The following is a 19,932-nucleotide window of genomic DNA, read 5'->3' as shown; positions in this document are numbered from 1 at the left end:
GAATCACAGCACCAGCTCCGCAGAGACTAATGAAAAATAAATGAGTTGCATTTTGAATTGAACTCTTTAAAAAGAATCTCTTTATTCTTTAATAGATAGGAGCTATTTTGGCTTTGCTGCATTTAATTGGGCATTTTAGTGACCCATTCCTTTCAATTTTACTGAATTATAGCGTGCACTGCAGAGCTAATCGATCCGCTCCCGACTCTTTGGAGCTCGTCCAATTTCCCCCGCTCTGACGGACAATCCGATCTCACTTCAAACTGGCAAGGTTCACCCAGTTCGAGCAGCCACATGGGAGACCCCTGCCTCACATGCGTTGTGGACCACGGGGAGAACTGAGCAGTTCTGATCTCCTCGTTACAAGAGAGGTGCCGGAGAGGCTCGACACAAAACGCTGGAGAAACTCAGCAGGACTGGCCGGCATCTCCGGAGAGAAGGAATGGGTGACGTTTCCAGGGATGCTGCCTGCCCCGCTGAGTTATGGGCGTGTCCCACTTACAGGATTTTTTCCGGCGGCTTGCCGGCACCCGTCGTAGTCGCAGCGGGTCGCGAGAACTTTTCAACCCGTTGAAAATCCAACGGCGACCAGAAAAGGGTACGACTCTTTGGGCGACTGCTCACGGCCATGCAGGCTGCGTGTGTGACATGTCGCGGGGTGATGCCTGTATGGTCGTGAGGAGTCGCCCAAAGATGAAAAAAAAATCACATGTGGGACCGGCCCATTACTCCGACATTTTGTGTCTATCATCGGTGTAAACCAGCATCTGCAGTTCATTCCTACGCATGAGAGGGGGGGGGGGGGGAGGTTGGCTTATTGTTTACACAGACAGTAACATTAAATTGAAGGGTATATGAAGATACCAATGGGCCAAATAGTCCATTTCCACCTTCCATTGCTCGGTAACAACTAACTGTGTGGCTGCTCCAGGCCAGAGGTCTATTCAACAAACACCCAACTCAAGAGTGGGCGATTGCTGATGTGGGCAAGTGTCAAGGCAGCAGTAATTGGACTTGAGACTTCGGGGATACAGAGCAGAAACAGGCCCTTCGGCCCACTGAGTCCGCGCCGACCAGCAATCACCCGTACACTAATACTATCGTATACACTAGGGACAAATGACAATTTTTTTTACCAAAGCCAATTAACTTACAAACCTGTACATCTTTGCGGAGTGTAGGAGGAAACCGAACATCTCGTAGAAGCGGGCAGCACGGTGGCGCAGCGGTAGAGTTGCTGCCTCACAGCGCCAGAGACCCGGGTTCGATCCTGACTACGGATGCTGTCTGCGTGGAGTTTGTACGTACGTTCTCCCCGTGACCGTGTGGGTTTTCTCCGGGTGCTCCGGTTTCTTCCCACACTCCAAAAACGTAGAGGTTTGCAGGTTAATTGGCTGGGGTTGAAATTGCCCCTAGTGTGTGTAGGTTAGTGTTAGTGTGCAGGGATCGCTGGTCGGCGCGGACCCGGTGGGCTGAAGGGCCTGTTTCCACTGTATCTCTAAACTAAGCTAAAACCATCACAGGCCACAGGGAGAACGTACAAATTCCGTACCCGTAGGCAGGTTCGAACCCGGGTCTCTGGCGCTGTAAGGCAGCAACTCTACCGCTGCCCCACCGTGCTGCCTCTACAGCAAGACAGCGTCCTGGTCTCTAAAGGCCTCGCATCCACAGGGACTTCACCCACAACATGACTGATGCTCCCTGGGGACTCCCTGCCCTGTCGTGTCAGGGGTCGGTCACCGTGCGACGTTAAACCCTGTGGGGGGGGGGGGTGGGGGGGGGTATACTCCCACTACATGTCTCACACACCTTCCCACTTGGTTACACTGGCAGTCTCACCAGTTAATCACTGTGACTTCACCAAAAACATGTGTGCCCGACTGGCTATTACTTCTCCTGAAGATATCGGGTAATTTATAACGAGGTGGCACTTGTTCATAGGTGTGAGTGGAATAGGCCTGACAGTTGTGTGAGTGCACGCATGACTAACACCAATAATGAGCCCTAAATGGAACATTTTAATGGAGTACTGAATCTTACTGCCCTTGCCCAGTGACTGAGCAAGCTGCAGATTGCAAAAGACAATGTTTGCCCAACTAACTCTGGCCCGCTGTTTAATAGTTACTTCACATTCCCCTTGTGCTCTGGGTGAAGAAAGCAGCACAGTTAACCAGTGGAAAACCAACAAAGTCTTCAGGTAGACACTAAATGCTGCCCTGTCCCACTGTACGAGTTCATTCAAAGAGTTCTCCCGAGTTTGCCCTGATTCAAACTCAGAGATTTACGGTAATGGCCGCTCGTCGGTACTCGGGGCTCTCGTGGACATTTTTCAACATGTTGGAAAATCTTCACGAGTCTTCCCGAGTCTTCCCGAGCTTACCGCGCTCCCCAAGTACCTGCCGTTAGCGTTACGAGCCGCTAAGAGACGTCCCCGAGCTCCGACGTACCCGCTACGTACATTCTCCGTGCTAACCACGAGTTTGATTCTCCTCGCCATCCAATCTCACTTGAGCTTAAGAAATTAGACACAGAGTTTGTACGTTCTCTCTGTGACTGCGTGGGTTTCCTCCGGTTTCCTCCCACGCTCCAAAGGACATGTGGGGTTGTAGGTTATTTGTCTGCTGTAAATTGTCCTCAAAGTAAGTAGTAAGTATTCAGTAGTCAGTAAGTATTAAAAGTCTTGCAGTATAATGGATTAAAGTGGCGTGCTGCCAAACGCAGCCCCCCGTATGCAAAACTGGGATAATAATAGAACTAGCATACATGTCATCGCTGGTCGTAGCGCACGCTGTATCTCTGAATGTCTAAACTAAAAAAAAAATCTAAACTCTGCTTCGATCGACAAAGTGTAGATGAGATCAAAGCAAAACGGAGCCAACTTAGCTTTCCTCTTCCAAGTTTAACACCTCCTTGTCATGGGCTTTGAAGTAGGAAGCAACACCTCCATCCCTACATCACCTTATCACAAAAGACAGCCACCTACCCATGGGAACTTCTCATGGAGGGGCCATGGGAGGGGACGGGGTGGGTTAGGCTTCCTCCACTACAGTCGGAGAAGGTTCCATTGAACCCAGATGACTCGCCCATCTTCTGTGCAGATAGACACAAAATTCCGGTGTAACTTTGCGGGAGAGGCAGCATCTCTGGAGAGAAGGAATGGGTGACATTTGGAAAGAAGGTTGTGACCTTTCCTCAGTCTCGACTCGAAACGTCTCCCGAAGGTCCTCAGCCCAACACGTCACCCATTCCTTCTCTCCAGAGATGCTGCCTGTCCCGCTGAGATACTCCAGCTTTTTGTGTCTATCTTCGGTTTAAGCAGAATTAGTTCCTTCCCACACGCATGTTGTTCTCCAAATTCAAGGAAGGGGGGGATCTGCCTCACGTGGACAGGTATTCTCTCTAGTTAAGGTGGGCTCACTGAATCATATTCATCAGGGTAGATACAGGTTCCCCAGAGCTTCTCCAAACTGGCCTGTTGGTCCCAACAGCTCCATTAGAAACACTACAGGAGATCAAAAACTACAACATCCAGGTTCAGGAGCAGATTCTTCCCTTCGCCCATCAGGCTATTAAACACGACAACCTCCAACTAGGCTCCAAACTATGTAGAGTGTAAGAAAGAACTGCAGATGCTGGATAAAATCGAAGGCAGACACAAAATGCTGGAGTAACTCAGCGAATGAGGCAGCATCTATGGAGAGAAGGAATGGGTGACGTTTCGGGTCGAGACCCTTCTTCAGACTGATGTCAGGGGAGAGGGGGCGGGACAAAGATAGAATGTAGTCGGAGGCAGAGAGACTGGTGGGAGAACTGGGACGGGGGGAGGGGATGGAGAGAGAACGCAAGGGCGATCTGAAACATAGAAACATAGAAATTAGGTGCAGGAGTAGGCCATTCGGCCCTTCGAGCCTGCACCGCCATTCAATATGATCATGGCTGATCATCCAACTCAGTATCCCGTACCTGCCTTCTCTCCATACCCCCAGATCCCCTTAGCCACAAGGGCCACATCTAACTCCCTCTTAAATATAGCCAATGAACTGGCCTCAACTACCCTCTGTGGCAGAGAGTTCCAGAGATTCACCACTCTCTGCGTGAAAAAAGTTCTTCTCATCTCGGTTTTAAAGGATTTCCCCTTTATCCTTAAGCTGTGACCCCTTGTACTGGACTTCCCCAACATCGGGAACAATCTTCCTGCATCTAGCCTGTCCAACCCCTTAAGAATTTGTAAGTTTCTATAAGATCCCATCTCAATCTCCTAAATTCTAGAGAGTATAAACCAAGTCTATCCAGTCTTTCTTCATAATACAGTGCTGACATCCCAGGAATCAGTCTGGTCAACCGTCTCTGCACTCCCTCTATGGCAATAATGTCCTTCCTCAGATTTGGAGACCGAAAACTGTACGCAATACTCCAGGTGTGGTCTCACCAAGACCCTGTACAACTGCAGTAGAACCTCCCTGCTCCTATACTCAAATCCTTTTGCAATGAAAGCTAACATACCATTCGCTTTCTTTACTGCCTGCTGCACCTGCATGCCTACCTTCAATGACTGGTGTACCATGACACCCAGGTCTCGCTGCATCTCCCCCTTTCCCAATCGGCCACCATTTAGATAATAGTCTGCTTTCTGAAGGGCTATCTTATAACAATATTTAAAATACAATTGGATAGGAAAGGTTTAGAGGGGTACGAGCCAAAGTCAGGCAGGTGGGACGAGGGGAGATGGGGCATGTTGGTCGGCATGGGCTATTTGGGCCACGGGGGACATCAAGTGTTGTGGGAAGGTCAGACAAGCAGAGAGCCCAACACTGTTGCTGTGGATTCTTAGATCCTATCATTTTATGTTCTGAAGCAAGGAGGGATTATTTGCCTGTACTCCTGAACGAACCCGAGTTCAATGATCTTACCCGATGCACTCTGGATTAAAAAAAAAGGTCACCATGACAACGAGGGCCATTGGTCTCAAAGACTGTAAGCAAAAAAACCACACTGGCTTCCCGTGCTAATCTTTACTGCCTGGGCCAGTTAATTATGTGCTGCCAGACTATTTGTACCTCCTGTGTGAAGCACCACAGCCCTGGGAATTGCTCTGTTATTTTCTTTCAGGGGCAACACGGTGGCGCAGCGGTAGAGTTGCTGAGGTGGAACGTGTTTCCAGCTTCAGGTTTCTCCGATGACCTCTCTTGGACCCACAATACCTCAGAGGGCCATTGACAACGCCCAGAGGATTGTCGGCTGCCCTCTCCTTACCTTGGAGGACTTACACAGTTCCTGCTGCACCAAAAAAATCCCAGAGTATCATAAAGGACATTTCCCACCCCGGACACTCCCTGTTTGAATTGTTGCCGTCAGGCAGACGGTACAGATCTACAAGGACAAGGACGAACAGACTAAAAAACAGTTTTTATCCCACTGCTATAAAAGCACTAAATGTAGCCGCCAAGGAACGCAGGGGCGATACAGACTAAGGGACTGTGGTACATTGTGAAATCGACAGAAGGATGGAGGGTTGGGTGTTTATGCGTGCTATTTTTGTGATATTTATTTTAGTTGTTTATCTTTTAATATTTTACCTTGTATGTATCGTTAGCTTTTAGAAATGTTTGAATGGTGCACTGACTGGCTGACATTTTTAAATTTCGTTGTACATGGTTCATGTTACAATGACAATAAAGAAACTATTCTATTCTCTGGTCAAGAAGGCTCACCAGCGTCTCTTCATCCTGAGGAGACTGAAGAAGGTCCATCTGTCCCCTCAGATTCTGGTGAACTTCTACCGCTGCACCATCGAGAGCATCCTTACCAACTGCATCACAGTATGGTACGGCAACTGCTCTGTCTCCGACCGGAAAGCACTGCAGAGGGTGGTGAAAACTGCCCAACGCATCACCGGTGCCTCGCTCTCCTCCATTGAGTCTGTCCAAAGCAAGCGTTGTCTGCATCGTCAAGGGCTGCTCTCACCCCAACCACAGACTGTTTACCCTCCTACCATCCGGGAGGCGCTACAGGTCTCTCCGTTGCCGGACCAGCAGGTCCAGGAACAGCGTCTTCCCTGCGGCTGTTACACAACTTAACTCCATACCTCGGTGATTGCCAGTCACCACCCCCCCGGACACTCCTTTCCCCAGAGGAAATTGCACTACGACCACTGTATGTACGTATGTATCTTTATTGCTTGTATTCCATGTTCGCTCCTCTGGGTGAGATGCTAACTGCATTTCCTTGTCTCTGTACTGTACACTGCACAATGACAATAAAGTTTGAAATTGAATCTGAATTACAGCGCCAGAGGCCAGGGTTCGATCCTGACTACAGCTGCTGCCTGTACGGAGTTTGCACGTTCTCCCTGTGACCTGCGCGGGGTTTTCTCCAGGCGCTCCGGTTTCTTCCCACACTCCAAAGATGTGCGGGTTTGTAGGTTAATTGGCTTCGGTAAATTGGACAGTGTTAGTGTACGGGGACAGCACGGACGTGGTGGGCTGAAGGGCCTGTTCCCACGCTGTATCTCTAAAAAACCTAAAGTCTTCAGTTCAGTGGTAACATTTTTGAAAGGTAGATTATAACAGCATTGAGCACCTTTTGATGGCTGCTAGCCAACGGGACAGGCATATTAGTGAACCACAGTTAAACCTGTGACAAGCTGTTTATTGAGTCAAGAGACAAAAGTGTTTAATTGTCATATGTATTGACAACAGAACAATGAAATCCTTACTTGCTGTAGCATTACAAGCCTCATAACTCAGTAACAAATAAATATACAATAAACAATAATAAACTTAATTAATAATCGGTAATGGATTATGTTCATTGGTTATAGGAGCAGAATGAGGCCAATCGGCCCATCTAGTCTACTCCGCCATTCAATCATGGCTGATCTATCTCTCCCTCCTAACCCGTTTCTCCTATTTTCTCCCCACAACCCCAGACACCCGCACTAATCAGGAATCTATCTACCTCTGCCTTAAAAATATGCATTGGAGCTCAGTCCCATAGCCATGGTAGCTCAGGATAGCTCTCCAGTTGGCGTTAGGATGGTTCAGTTGCCTGATACCAGCTGGGAAGAAACGGTGTACTATGTGGATTCCCTAAGTACAGTTGAAGACAGAGAACACCACTTTCACAATCAGGCTTTAGCGCTGGGTCTTTAGCGCTGGGTCTATAGTGTTAGCGCTGGAATAGGATCAATATTTACGTGACATGTCAAGAACTGTAAACGGAAGATAAAATTGTGGTTCCTCTCACGGACTGGAACTAACACCCTGTGGTCGCCCATAAAAAGACACATCAACTGGCCATCCATTCAGTTACACTTGTGATGCTGTTCTCTCCAAACCCCTAAAAAACGTCCTGGCTATTTTTCAGCAGAGCCTTGTGGATGTGGAGAAGTAAAAAAAAAAAACCCGAAACGTTTGGATGAAATTTTCGGGTCGAGACCATTCTTCAGACCTTTTGGGGTCTCGACCCAAAACGTCACCCATTCCTTCTCTCCAGAGATGAGTTTCTCCAGCTTGTCGGGTCTATCTTCGATTTGAACCAACATCTGCAGTTCCTTCTTATACGTCACTAGCCTAAACTAAAGCAAACCCAACCAGATACGAAGATAGACAAAAAAATGCTGGAGAAACTCAGCAGGTGAAGCAGCATCTATGGAGGCAACATCTATGGAGGCAGCATCTATGCTCCACAGATGCTGCCTCACCCGCTGAGTTTCTCCAGCATTTTTGTTTACCTTCAATTCTTCCAGCATCTGCAATTCCTTCTGAAACAAACCAGATATGAAGATTATTTCTTCCTCAGCTTGTGACGGCTTGGTTTCTGCCAGGTACTGAAAGCATTTTCGACCAAGATAAAAGATGAAACGGAAGGCGTGATTTCTTGCGATCAATAGGGGTGAACGAGTTGCCATGGGCGAGAAAAGAGGGGAACAACACAGGCGTGCGGCTACAAATTATTCCACGCCAGCGTTCAGCTAATGATGGGACAACAGAAAGCAGGGCCACGCGTAGGGTTAGAATCCCTCTGAACAGCCTCATTATTTTTGCGAGCATTCGCTTGAATCCATTTACTGTCAAATAAACAAAATATCAAAGGAGCAGAGAGCAAAGGGAGGATTGGTGAGGAGGTGACTCACGGGAAAACGGTAGAGGGTTCTTCTCGCAGCGTGCCTGGGATACTAATGAGATCACGACACCTCGTGGATCACTCGATAGACACACAGACTGCGTGCTGCCCTCAAAAGCTGGCAGCCTCATGTCATTAAGCCGAATGTGGTTAGCTGTGAGGAAATGTAACCAACCCGGCTGGCTGTTGTAGTCTGTCACAGTCCTTGGAAATGGCACAGCGATGGTTCGTAAGGGATTGGAGCAGAATTAGGCCATTCGGCCCATCAAGTCTCCTCCGTCATTCAATCATGGCTGATCCATCTCTCCCTCCTGACCCCATTCTCCTGCCTTCTCCCCATAACCCCAGACACCTACTCGCACCAATCATGAATCTATCTATCTCTGCCTGAAAAGTATCCATAATACTATGTATGTGTCAGGGATTATGGGGAGAAGGCAGGAGAATGGCGTTAAGAGGGAAAGATAGATCAGCCACGATTGAATGGCCAAGTCGACTTGATGGGCCGAATGGTTCACCATTGGGGATATGGGAGCAGTGTGCCCAGCCGCCGAAGTCTGCTCGCTCATTCAATAAGGTTGGTTGTGTTGGGGTGACACATTGGCAGTTGCTGCCTCACAGCACCAGGGACCCAGGTTCATTCCTGGTGCTGTCTGCGCGGAGTTTGCACGTTCTCCCTGTGAGTGCATTGGTTTCCCCTGGGTGTTCCGCATTCCTCCCACATGGTCAATCAGCCTCTGTACAGTTTCAAACCAAGGGGTTGCCCGTTTTCTTCAGAGAGAAGAGGAATTGTTGCTGTCGGAGGGTTCTCAATCCTCTACTCTGCCGCTCTGTGGAGCAAGAGTCATTGAGTGCGGGCAAGAGAGAGGTGGATGCATGGTACTTGGACAGGTACATGGATAGCACAGGTTTGGAGGGCTATGGACCAAGCGCAGGCAAGTGGATGGAACATTGTGGCCGCGCCTCTCTCAATTAGCCTCCATTTTATATTCTTTGTCCATTGGGCATTTTTAAGGCAGAGATTAGTACGGGTGTCAAAGGTTACGGGGAGAAGGCAGGAGAACAGGGTTGAGGGGGGAAAGTTAGATCTGTCATGAAAGATAGACTGGATGGGCCAAATGGCTTACTTCTACTGCTATGATCTATGAACAGTTGAAAATCATGCCTTCATACACTGGAAACTGGCTACTATTTAACTTTCATGCCCTATATGTTCGCTTCAGTTTCAAGCTCTCAAACTGAACGCGAGATTCTCTCGTTCCTATAATCACTCTTCCTTTTCTATCAGATTATTAATTAATGCTGTCTCGTAACACATGGCCTAAAATAGCCTGTTCCCTGGTTGGTTCCACAAGATATTGTTTAAAGAATCTGTCAGATAGATTCTATCAACTTCATCCTCAGACATCTTTGAGAATTTAATCAAAACCACCCGCCTTTCTTGGGGTTCACGTTCATGACTATTAGAGGGCGGCACGGTGGCGCAGCGGTAGAGTTGCTGCCTTACAGCTCCACAGACCCGGGTTCGATCCCGACTACAGGTGCTGTCTGTACGGAGTTTGTACGTTCTCCGGGATCTCCAGTTTCCTCCCAAACTCCAAAGACGTGCAGGTTTGTGGGGAAATTGGCTCGGTATAAATGGCCCCAGTGTGTGTAGGATGGTGTTGGTGTGCGGGGCGATTGCAGGTCGGCGAGGATGCGATGGGCTGAAGGGCCTGTTTCTGCACTGTATCTCTAAAGTAATGTCAACCTGTGATGGGTCAACCTGTGATCCTCTGGTTGTGTGCCCTCTCTGGCTGATATATCCAAAACGGCACATCATACTCCAGGTGTGGTCTCAACAAGGTCCTGTGTCATTGGATATTCTTGCTCTGTACTCTCAATACCTCCCTCCCTCCCTGTATATCTGCCTCCCTCTGTCTTTATCACACAATAAAGGCAAGGTACTACTTATTCACATCGGGGAGACTAAGCGTAGGTTGGGCGATCGTTTCGCCGAACACCTCCACTCAGTCCGCAATAGCCAACCTGACCTCCCGGTGGTTCAGCACTTCAACTCCCCCTCCCATTCCCAATCCGACCTCTCTGTCCTGGGTCTCCTCCATTGCCAGAGTGAGCAACAGTGGAAATTGGAGGAACAGCACCTCATATTCCGCCTGGGGACCTTGCGTCCGGATGGCATTAACATTGAATTCTCCCAATTTTGCTAGCCCTTGCTGTCTCCTCCCCTTCCTTAACCCTCTAGCCGTCTCCTCCCACCCTCCTATCCGCCCGCCCTCGGGCTCCTCCTCCTCCCCTTTTCCTTCCTTCTCCCCCCCCCACCCCCCATCTGTATGAAGAAGGGTTTTGGCCGAAACGTTGCCTATTCCCTTCGCTCCATAAATGCTGCTGCACCCGCCGAGTTTCTCCAGCAATTTTGTGTACCTTCGATTTTCCAGCATCTGCAGTTTACAAGAACGCTCCTTGTTCATCAACATTGCCTTTGCCTGTTCCTATCCAAATGGGTAACTTCATATATATCCAGAAGATAGACTCAAAAATCTGGAGTAACTCAGCGGGACAGGCAGCGTCTCTGGAGAGAAGGAATGGGTGACTTTTCAGGTCGAGACCCTTCTAAAGACTGGTTAGGGATGTGACTCATATATATCCATGTTGCTCTGTGCAGAAGGAGGTTCTTGACCTGAAACATCACCCATTCCTTCCCTCCACAGATGCTGCCTGTCCCGCTGAGTTACTCCAGCATTTTGTGTAAATCAACATCTGCACATCCTTGTTTCTGCTTTTAGCTTACAGTCAAGTGGTTTTAACAGTGACATTTCGAAAGGGAAAATAGACACAAAATGCTGGAGTAACTCAGTGGATTAGGCAGCCTCTCTAGAGAACATAGATAGATGACGTTTCGGGTTGGGACCGTTCTTCCTACATAAAAATAGATACAGTGCTGAAAAATAACAGTGAAGGGACTGCAAATTCTTCTGAATCTTTCTGAATCAGAATTGTGTCTGAACAAGGGTCTCAACCCGAAACATCACCCGTACCTTCTCTCCGGCGATGATGCCCGTCCCACTGAGTTACTCCAGCATTTTGTGCCCATTAAACCAGCATTTGCAGTTCTTTCCCACACAAGGAACTGCAGGTGCTGGTTTACACCAAAGACAGACACTAAATGCTGGAGTGAGGCAGGTGTGGTCAGGCAGCATCTCTTGTGAAAAGGGACAGGTGATGTTTCAAGTCAAGACCCTTCTTTGTCATTGTCCTTAACATCGGGAGCCTGGGAGCTCCAACCCGGTGCGGCCCTGTCGGCTTCGGAAGCCGACAATCCCCCGTTAGGAAGCGGCCGTTCCAGGTGGCCCAGCCGCTGTGAGGGCTCTCCCGACGCCGGGGCAACAGCACCCGGCCAGAACGGCCAGGAACATCGGGCCTCCGTAGAGGCAATAGCCGTGGGCTCAATAGGCCTGACTTTGGGTGAACTGGGGATGGGGACTGGACATTGTGCCTTCCCCCACAGTGGTATCCACTGTGGGGGGATGATTTTTCTGTGTGCAAGTTAACATGATAGTCTGTGTGCAAGATGGCTGTCGGAAGGGAGAGTGGACGCTGGCGCGGTTTAGCTGCCGCTGCTCTCTCTTCACATTGTGCGTTTTGATTTTTTGATTTTGTGTTTTTAGAACGATTTCTATCTTTAATTTGTGTATTGAAGATGTCCTTATTATTTAATTTTCTCCGACTATATGTTTTTTTTCTCTTCTGTTAACTTTTGTAAGGTGTCCTTGGGTGTCAGCAAATAAAATGCATTATTATTATTATTATTATTATATTGTCGAGTGGACATTACAAATGACTGACTGGTGAATGTCTACTGGGCAAATGGTGGATTTATCCAATCCACTATTGAGCTGCAAGATACATCTCTGACGTGCCTTTGAAAAGCTGAAAGTCTAATAAGGATCAAGGTTTCTGCTAATCTGGGAAGGTTCAGGTTCAATATTTTCGCTCCTCTCCTGGGAGAAGGGCAGATATTGTAATTAAACAAAAACAAAGGCAAGGATCAAATGAAATCTCAGGCTGTTTAGCTTAGTTTAGAGATACAGCGCGGAAACAGGCCCTTCGGCCCATCAGGTCCGCACCGACCAGCGATCCCCGCACATTAACACTATCCTGCTCACACTAGGGACAATTTTACTTTTAAAGATTTATACCAAAGCCAATTAACCGGTAAACATGTATGCCTTTGGAGTGTGGGAGCAAGCCGAAGATCTCGGAGAAAACCCACGCAGGTCACGGGGAGAACGTACAAACTACGGAGAGTCAGGCTGGAACCCTGGTCTCTGGTGCAGTAAGGCAGCAACTCTACCACTGCGCCATCGTGCCGCCCAACAGTTGCTGTTGATGAATGGGAGCAGCTTTCCACAAAGAACGAGTCTGTTTCTCGTGGCTGTTGGTGTGGGCTGATTGTCTCATGGCCAGAGCCTATCCCCGCAGGCGTGAGCCAACTCCGAATCACGTGGATCGATACTTCATAAGACCTTAAGACATAAGGCCATTCAGCCCATCAAATCTATCCCGCCATTCAATCATGGCTGTTCTGTGGAATTCTCTGCCTCAGAGGGCAGTGGAGGCAGGTTCTCTGGATGCTTTCAAGAGAGAGCTAGATAGGGCTCTTAAAAATAGCGGAGTCAGGGGATATGGGGAGAAGGCAGGAACGGGGTACTGATTGGGGATGATCAGCCATGATCACATTGAATGGCGGTGCTGGCTCAAAGGGCCGAATGGCCTACTCCTGCACCTATTGTCTATCGTTCTACTTTTCCCGCTCAACTCCACTCTCCTGCCTTCTCCCGCGAAAGCTTTGACTCCCTTCGTAATCAAGAACCTAGGGCACCATGGTGGCGCAGCGGTAGAGTTGCCACCTTGCAGAGTAAGGGTCTCCGGTTCGATTCTGACTTGGGTTGCTGTCTGTACGGGGTTTGTATCGTCTCCTTGTAGCCGTGTGGGTTTCCTCCGGGTGCTCCGGTTTTCTCCCGCATTCCAAAGACGTGCCGGTTTGTAGGCTACTTGGCTACTGTAAATTGTTTCCCGTATGTAGGATAGATAGTTCGCTGGGATAGAAGGAGTGTCGGGGTGATTGTTGGTCAGTGCCGACCCAGCGGACCAAGGGCCTGACTCCACGCTGCACGCCTCAACTACACTCAACTATCAACCTCCGCCTTTGACCGAGTTCTCAAGTTTCCTCACCAGTTTCCACAAGTTGGTGGAAACTTTCTCATCTTAACTTAAAAAAAAATCATTTGCTTCCACTTTTCCACAGTACTCCACCCTCTTCACACACCCGTGGTTCCACGGAATGTTTCACCATCTCCATCTATGCCCCAAACATAGAAACATTGAAAATAGGTGCAGGAGTAGGCCATTCAGCCTTTCGAGCCTGCACCGCCATTCAATATGATCATGGCTGATCATCCAACTCAGTATCCTGTACCTGCCTTCTCTCCATACCTCCTGATCCCTTTAGCCACAAGAGCCACATCTAACTCCCTCTTAAATGTAGCCAATGAACTGGCCTCAACTACTTTCTGTGGCAGTGAATTCCACAGATTCATCACTCTCAGTGTGAACATTTTTTCTCTCATCTCGGTCCTAAAAGACTTCCCCCTTATCCTTAAACAGTGACCCCATGTTCTGGACTTCCCCAACATCGGGAACAATCTTCTTGCAAAGTGCCAGTGAATTCCTTGTTGAAGCACAATGGTGGAAAGGTGGCAGCCCATTTGTGTAACCCCAACACTCTCACAAACGGCAACGAAGTGTTGAGCAACGATATCGCTGCTGTTGAAGGGAGGATTTTGTCAAAGAGTCGTGGAGTCAGGAAACAGGCCCTTTGGCCCAACTTCCCTATGCTGACCAAGATGCGGCATCTACACTAGTCTCACCTGCCCCCGTTTGGCCCATATCCCTCTAAACCTTTCTTATCCATGTACCTGTCCAAATGCCCTTTCAATGCTGTCATGCCCCCGTCCCACTTAGGAAACCTGAAGGGAAACCTCTGGAGACTTTGCGCCACACCCAAGGTTTCCGTGCGGTTCCCGGAGGTTGCAGGTGGTTGCAGGTAGTGGAAGCAGGTAGGGAGACTGACAAAAACCTCCGGGAACCGCACCGAAACCTTGGGTGGGGCGCAAAGTCTCCAGAGGTTTCCGTTCAGGTTTCCTAAGTGGGACAGCGGCATTATAGTACCTGCCTCAATTACTGTTCAAGAAAGAACTGCAGACGCCGGTAAAATCAAAGGTAGGGACACAAAATGCCGGAGTAACTCAGCGGGCGAGGCAGCATCTATGGGAGAGAAGGAATTGGCGACGTTTCGGGTCGAGACCAAGGGTCTCGACCCGAAAGGTCGCCAATTCCTTCTCTCCATAGATGCTGCCTCGCCCGCTGAGTTACTCCAGCACCTTGTATCTATCTACCTGCCTCAATTACCTCCTCTGGCAGCTCGTACAACCCTCTGTGTGTCCGTCTGGAAACAGGGCAAAGGGATTGCCAACCTGAATGTCGCTTCTAAATCATGTGGTCTCCCCGTAGTAGGTTTAAAATGATATTCATTAAGACAATATGCTGACTGGAAATGACTGAAGTGCAAATGTAACATTCAATTACAGTGTAGCCTTGTAATTACTTCCTTACATTCAGACGTTGTCTGTTCTGTACTTTCAAACAGTTGTCTTTGATCTGCATCAGCAGTAGCTATTCACAGAGGGTACTTAATCTGAGCAGCTGGATAGTGGAGTTTAGTTTAGAGATACAGCACGGAAACAGACCCTTCGGCCCATCGAGTCCAGGCCGACCATTGATCACCCATTCCCACTTCTTAGCCCCCCCTTCTTAGCTCCCACCCATGGGTGTCTCCAGGGTGCTACTCCCTATATGGAGGAAGCCTGTGCGTGACTTTGTTTAACGTGGGGAGATTGGTGCGCAGACACAGACAGCCACCCCACGGTCCTCGACAGATCTGGGTCAGGATCCAGTGGCATGGAGTCCAAGACGACCAGCGACCCTTCTCTGCTGCAGCCTTCATCCGCCTTCCCAGCCGTTGTGACGTTAGCTCCACTAAGGTCAGCCATCGTCCTCCGCCTGTTCCACCGTTGAGGTCTTGGTTGGATTGGCTCTTTGTCAGAGACCTCCCCACTCGACATTCCCCCCATGGGTGGCCCTACCAGGAGCATAGCTCCAGAATCTCAGGTCCACACAAGCTTCTCCACCACGACAAGGTGACCATCCCACTAATTCTACACTGTCCCAGTCTCTCCTCCACTCCCTACATATTCCACAGAGGCTGATTAACCCACAAACTTGCACGTCTTTGGGATGTGGGAGGAAACCGGAGCGCCCGGAGGAAACCCACACCGTCACAGGGGGAAACGTGCAAACTCCACACGGGCACAGGTCGGGGTTGAACTCTGGACTCGGGCGCAGTGAGGCAGCAGCTCTACCCGCTGCGCCACCCGCCTCACCCGCTGAGTTCCTCCAGCATTTTTGTCTACCTTCGAAATGTTCCCGCATCTGCAGTTCTTTCTTGAACAAAACTTTGTCCACAACTGGTCAGCTCCTCTTACCATTCTGCTCGAGTCTCTCAACCATAACCAAAGAGGACATACCAGGATAAGAAGAGTTTTAAAACAACTGGCAAGATGCCTTGGTAAATTGGCCTTTGAATAGTTTAATTATCAATGGACATGTGCATCATTGACTTTTGCTTCATAGTATCACAGAGCACGGAAACAGGCCCTTTGGCCCAACTTGCCCATGCTGACCAAGATGCCCCATCTACACCAGTCCCACCTGCCCACTTTTTGTCCTTGGCCCTCTAAACCTTTCCTAGCCAGGTACCTATAAGTTGAGTTATTGGCGATATGGTCAACAGATTTTGATCCCTTTCCCAACTGTAGTTGGGACATAATAGTAGACACATAATATTGCCCATTCCCCACACTTGCTCATTGAGTGTAGGTTACTAAAGTCACCTTGGACCAGTGCCAGTGCAACTGTAGGCAGCACTTCCTCACACACCAATCACCAGTGATGAATGAATGACAAGGATTATGAGACAAAATTAAATTATTCACTCGCACACTCACTCACACACACTCTCACACTCACTCACACACACTCACTCTCTCGCGCGCACACTCACTCACACACTCACACACTCTCTCGTGTGCACACTCACTCACACACACACTCACACACTCACTCACTCACGCACACTCACACACACACACACACTCACTCACACACACACTCACTCACACACACACTCACTCACACACACACACTCACTCACACACTCACACTCACACTCTCTCACGCGCACACTCACTCTCTCACGCGCACACTCACTCACACACACACACACACTGTCACACACACACACACACACACACACACTCTCTCGCGCACACTCGCACACACACTCTCTCGCACACTCACACTCTCTCGCACACTCCCGCACACATACACACACTCCCCCACTCACACTCACACACTCCCCCACACACACACACACACACACACACACACACTCCCCCACTCACACACACACACACACACAGTCACACACACACACTCACATACACACACACACACACACACACACACACACACAGTCACACACACTCCCACTCCCACACACTCCCCCACACACACACACACACAATCTCTCACACACTCACGGTTTGTGAGCATGGATCATATGCGCCAAGTCAAATGGCATCATTGCTTCATCTGCGAATATGTTGGACTTTAATTAAGGAAGAAAGTTACAATATTCAATACATTTTTATCCTCAGCTAGAGACGGCAATTAGCATTGACCGTGTTGATTTCCAGTCAAGAAGAGATTCCTGTGGCCCACTGGGATACACATGAGCTTCATGAAGACTAAAATACCGATGTGTAAGGATTATCCATTAGCTTCTGAATTCTATTTACTTTGGCTTTTCCCTCTCTCCTTGCTGGGGGTAGGGAGAAGGTCCAGCCGTACTCTCAGGGAAAGAAAATCTTGGAAAATGTTGCACATCCAGTGTAGTTTCAATCTTGAAACGTCTGCTCGTTGCAGGTCCCCACGAGAATCGACCAGGCGATGAGAAGTGGGAGATAGACACAAAAAGCTGGAGTGATACCTCTGTCCCACTTAGGAAACCTGAACAGAAACCTCTGGAGACTTTGCACCCCACCCAAGGTTTCCGTGCGGTTCCCGGAGGTTTTTGTCAGTCTCCCTACCTGCTTCCACTACCTGCAACCTCCGGCAACCACCTGCAACCTCCAGGAACCGCACGGAAACCTTGGGTGGGGCGCAAAGTCTCCAGAGGTTTCCATTCAGGTTTCCTAAGTGGGACAGGGCATAACTCAGTGGGTCAGACAATAATTCCCCTTATTCCTCTGGAGTAAAGGAATAGGTGACTTTTCGGGTCGAGACCCATCTTCAATGGGAGGCTAGGTAGAGGGGCCTCTTCATCCAATCAGCCCTTATTCAGAGGGCAGGCACAAACCAGTCTGTAGAAGGGTCTCAACCTGAAACGTCACCCATTCCTTCTCTCCAGAGATGCTGCCTGTCCCGCTGAGTTACTCCAGCATCTTGCATTTATCTTCTGTGTAAACCAGCATATGCGGTTCCTTTCTCCACAACCCAGTTTATCGTTATGTCCATTAATACAATATATTCAAACGACTTTTGACAAAGGGTGGCGGGTGTACGGAACGAGCTGCCAGAGGAGGTAGTTGAGGCAGGGACTATCGCAACGCTTAAGAAACATTTAGACAGGTACATGGATAGGGCAGGTTTAGAGGGATATGGGGCAAACGCAGGCAGGTGGGACTAGTGTCGATGGGGCAATATTGGCCGGTGTGGGCAAGTTGGGCTGAAGGGTGCAGGAAGGAACTGCAGATGCTAGTTTAAATCAAAGACAGATACAAAATGCTGGAGTAACCCAGCAGGACAGGCAGCATCTCTGGAGAGAAGGATTGGGTGATGTTTCGGGTCGAGACCCTTCTTCAGGCTGAAGGGCCTGCTTCCACGCTGTTCCACCCTATATCTGCAAGTGAACAGTTCCATCGGTTTTGGACTGAAGTTTTAGCTGAGATTAAGGGGTTCATCGCCCCAGATTAGACATTAGACTATAGGTACAGGAGTAGGCCATTCGGCCCTTCGAGCCAGCACCGTCATTCAATGTGATCATGGCTGATCATCCCCAATCAGTACCCCGTTCCTGCCTTCTCCCCATATCCCCCGACTCCACTTGGAACTTGAACCCACAATGTGCAACCCTCAAGGGGGATAATTTGCCAGCCCCCCCACCCACACACACACACACACCCTCACCCACAGGGGGGGGGGGGGGGGGAGAAGATGAGAGACTGCGAGAAATGCAGACAGAAAGCAATGGGGAAGGGAGGCAGAGATGGGAGGGACTGCGCGAGATGCAGCGGGAGGGCGAGGAGGAGAGAGGACTAGGGTGAAAACGCGAGGAGAGGGAGAGCAGAGGAGAGGGGAGAGAACAGAAGAGGGGAGCCGGGGGAGAGCATACACGCAATGACGGCGGAGGCTATTGGATGCAACTGCTGGAAGCTGAAATCAGCTCCAAAAATATATATAAATCGCCTCTTGATTCAAAAGTACTCCACATTAAAATACAAAACCGGACAGAAAACCCCGACACACCTGCAGTGTAGCACCTGTGTGTGTGAGTGTGTCTGTCGGTCTGTGTGTGTCTCTTTGTGTGTGTGTGTGTGTGTGTGAGAGAGTCTCTCTCACTGTCCCTGTGTGTATGTGTCTCTATGTGTGTGTGTGTGTGTGTGTGTGTGTATGTATGTGTCTCTATGTGTGTGTATGTGTCTGTGTGTCTATGGTTGTGTGTGTATATGTGTGTGTGTCCCTGTTTGTATGTGTGTGTATGTGGCTCTCTGTGTATGTGTGTGTATGTGTATGTGTCTGTGTGTCTATGGTTGTGTGTGTATATGTGTGTGTGTCCCTGTTTGTATGTGGCTCTCTGTGTATGTGTGTGTGTGTGTGTGTCTGTGTCTGTGTCTGTGTCTGTGTGTGTGTGTGTCTCTCTATGTGTGTGTGTGTGTGTGTGTGTGTGTGTGTGTGTGTGTGTGTGTGTGTGTGTGTCTCTCTCTCTATGTGTGTGTCCCCGGAGGATTTGTAGCCGGATAAAATAAGATGCAGATCAAATGCATTAAATAAGCCACTTGTGTCACGAAAGCGATGCACTGACTGTAGCAGTTTGCAAGACGAGCATCGACACACACACACACACCGACACCGACACACACACACCGACACACAGCTTTGAAATCCCCGCTGGGTTAATGGCACATCTTGCCGCTGTAACATTCATCTTTGCTACAATGTAGCGGCGCGGTCGCCACTCACCGATACAATGTCGCCCAGGCCGGCGAGCAGCGCCCACAGCAGCAGCAGCGGCAGCTTGGACATGGTGATGGGGGGCGAGGAGACACGGCTCAGGGTCGGCGATCCGAGCTCCAACACGCTGCAGGATTTTCCTTTCCCTCCCCTTTCAATCCGCTCTCCTTCCTTTCTTCTTCTTCTTCTTCTTCTTCTTCTTCTCTCTCTCTCTCTCTGGAGGTAAAATTCCCTCCGCTCCCCTTTCTCCCGCCGTCAATTGCAGCCGGCAGCGTTATGGGCTTGGAATCTCCTCTCCCTCTCTCCCTCCTTCTCCTTCTCTCTCGGTGCTGGGAAACTGGACCGACCCGCCCCCAGCTCACTCTCCAGATTATACAGACAGCGAGACGGAGAGGC

The 19,932-nt window shown here is 49.3% G+C and overlaps 1 protein-coding gene across 1 annotated transcript in view; it reads right to left on the bottom strand.

Moving 5' to 3' along the window:
• LOC129709877 (syndecan-3-like) overlaps nt 1-19,929 on the bottom strand; it is a 146,688-nt gene extending 126,759 nt beyond the window's left edge. The window contains exon 1 of the mRNA XM_055656519.1: nt 19,546-19,929. Within this exon, the coding sequence (XP_055512494.1) occupies nt 19,546-19,608 (63 nt within the window). The 5' untranslated portion in view covers nt 19,609-19,929. The remainder of the gene's footprint in view (nt 1-19,545) is intronic.
• Nucleotides 19,930-19,932: the final 3 nt, after the last annotated feature.

The sequence above is a fragment of the Leucoraja erinacea genome, chromosome 26, assembly GCF_028641065.1.
Source record: "Leucoraja erinacea ecotype New England chromosome 26, Leri_hhj_1, whole genome shotgun sequence".
NCBI classification, from domain to species: Eukaryota; Metazoa; Chordata; class Chondrichthyes; order Rajiformes; family Rajidae; genus Leucoraja; species Leucoraja erinaceus.
Note: the sequence above shows the minus strand (reverse complement) of the source record. Positions and strands in the feature narration are given on the sequence as shown.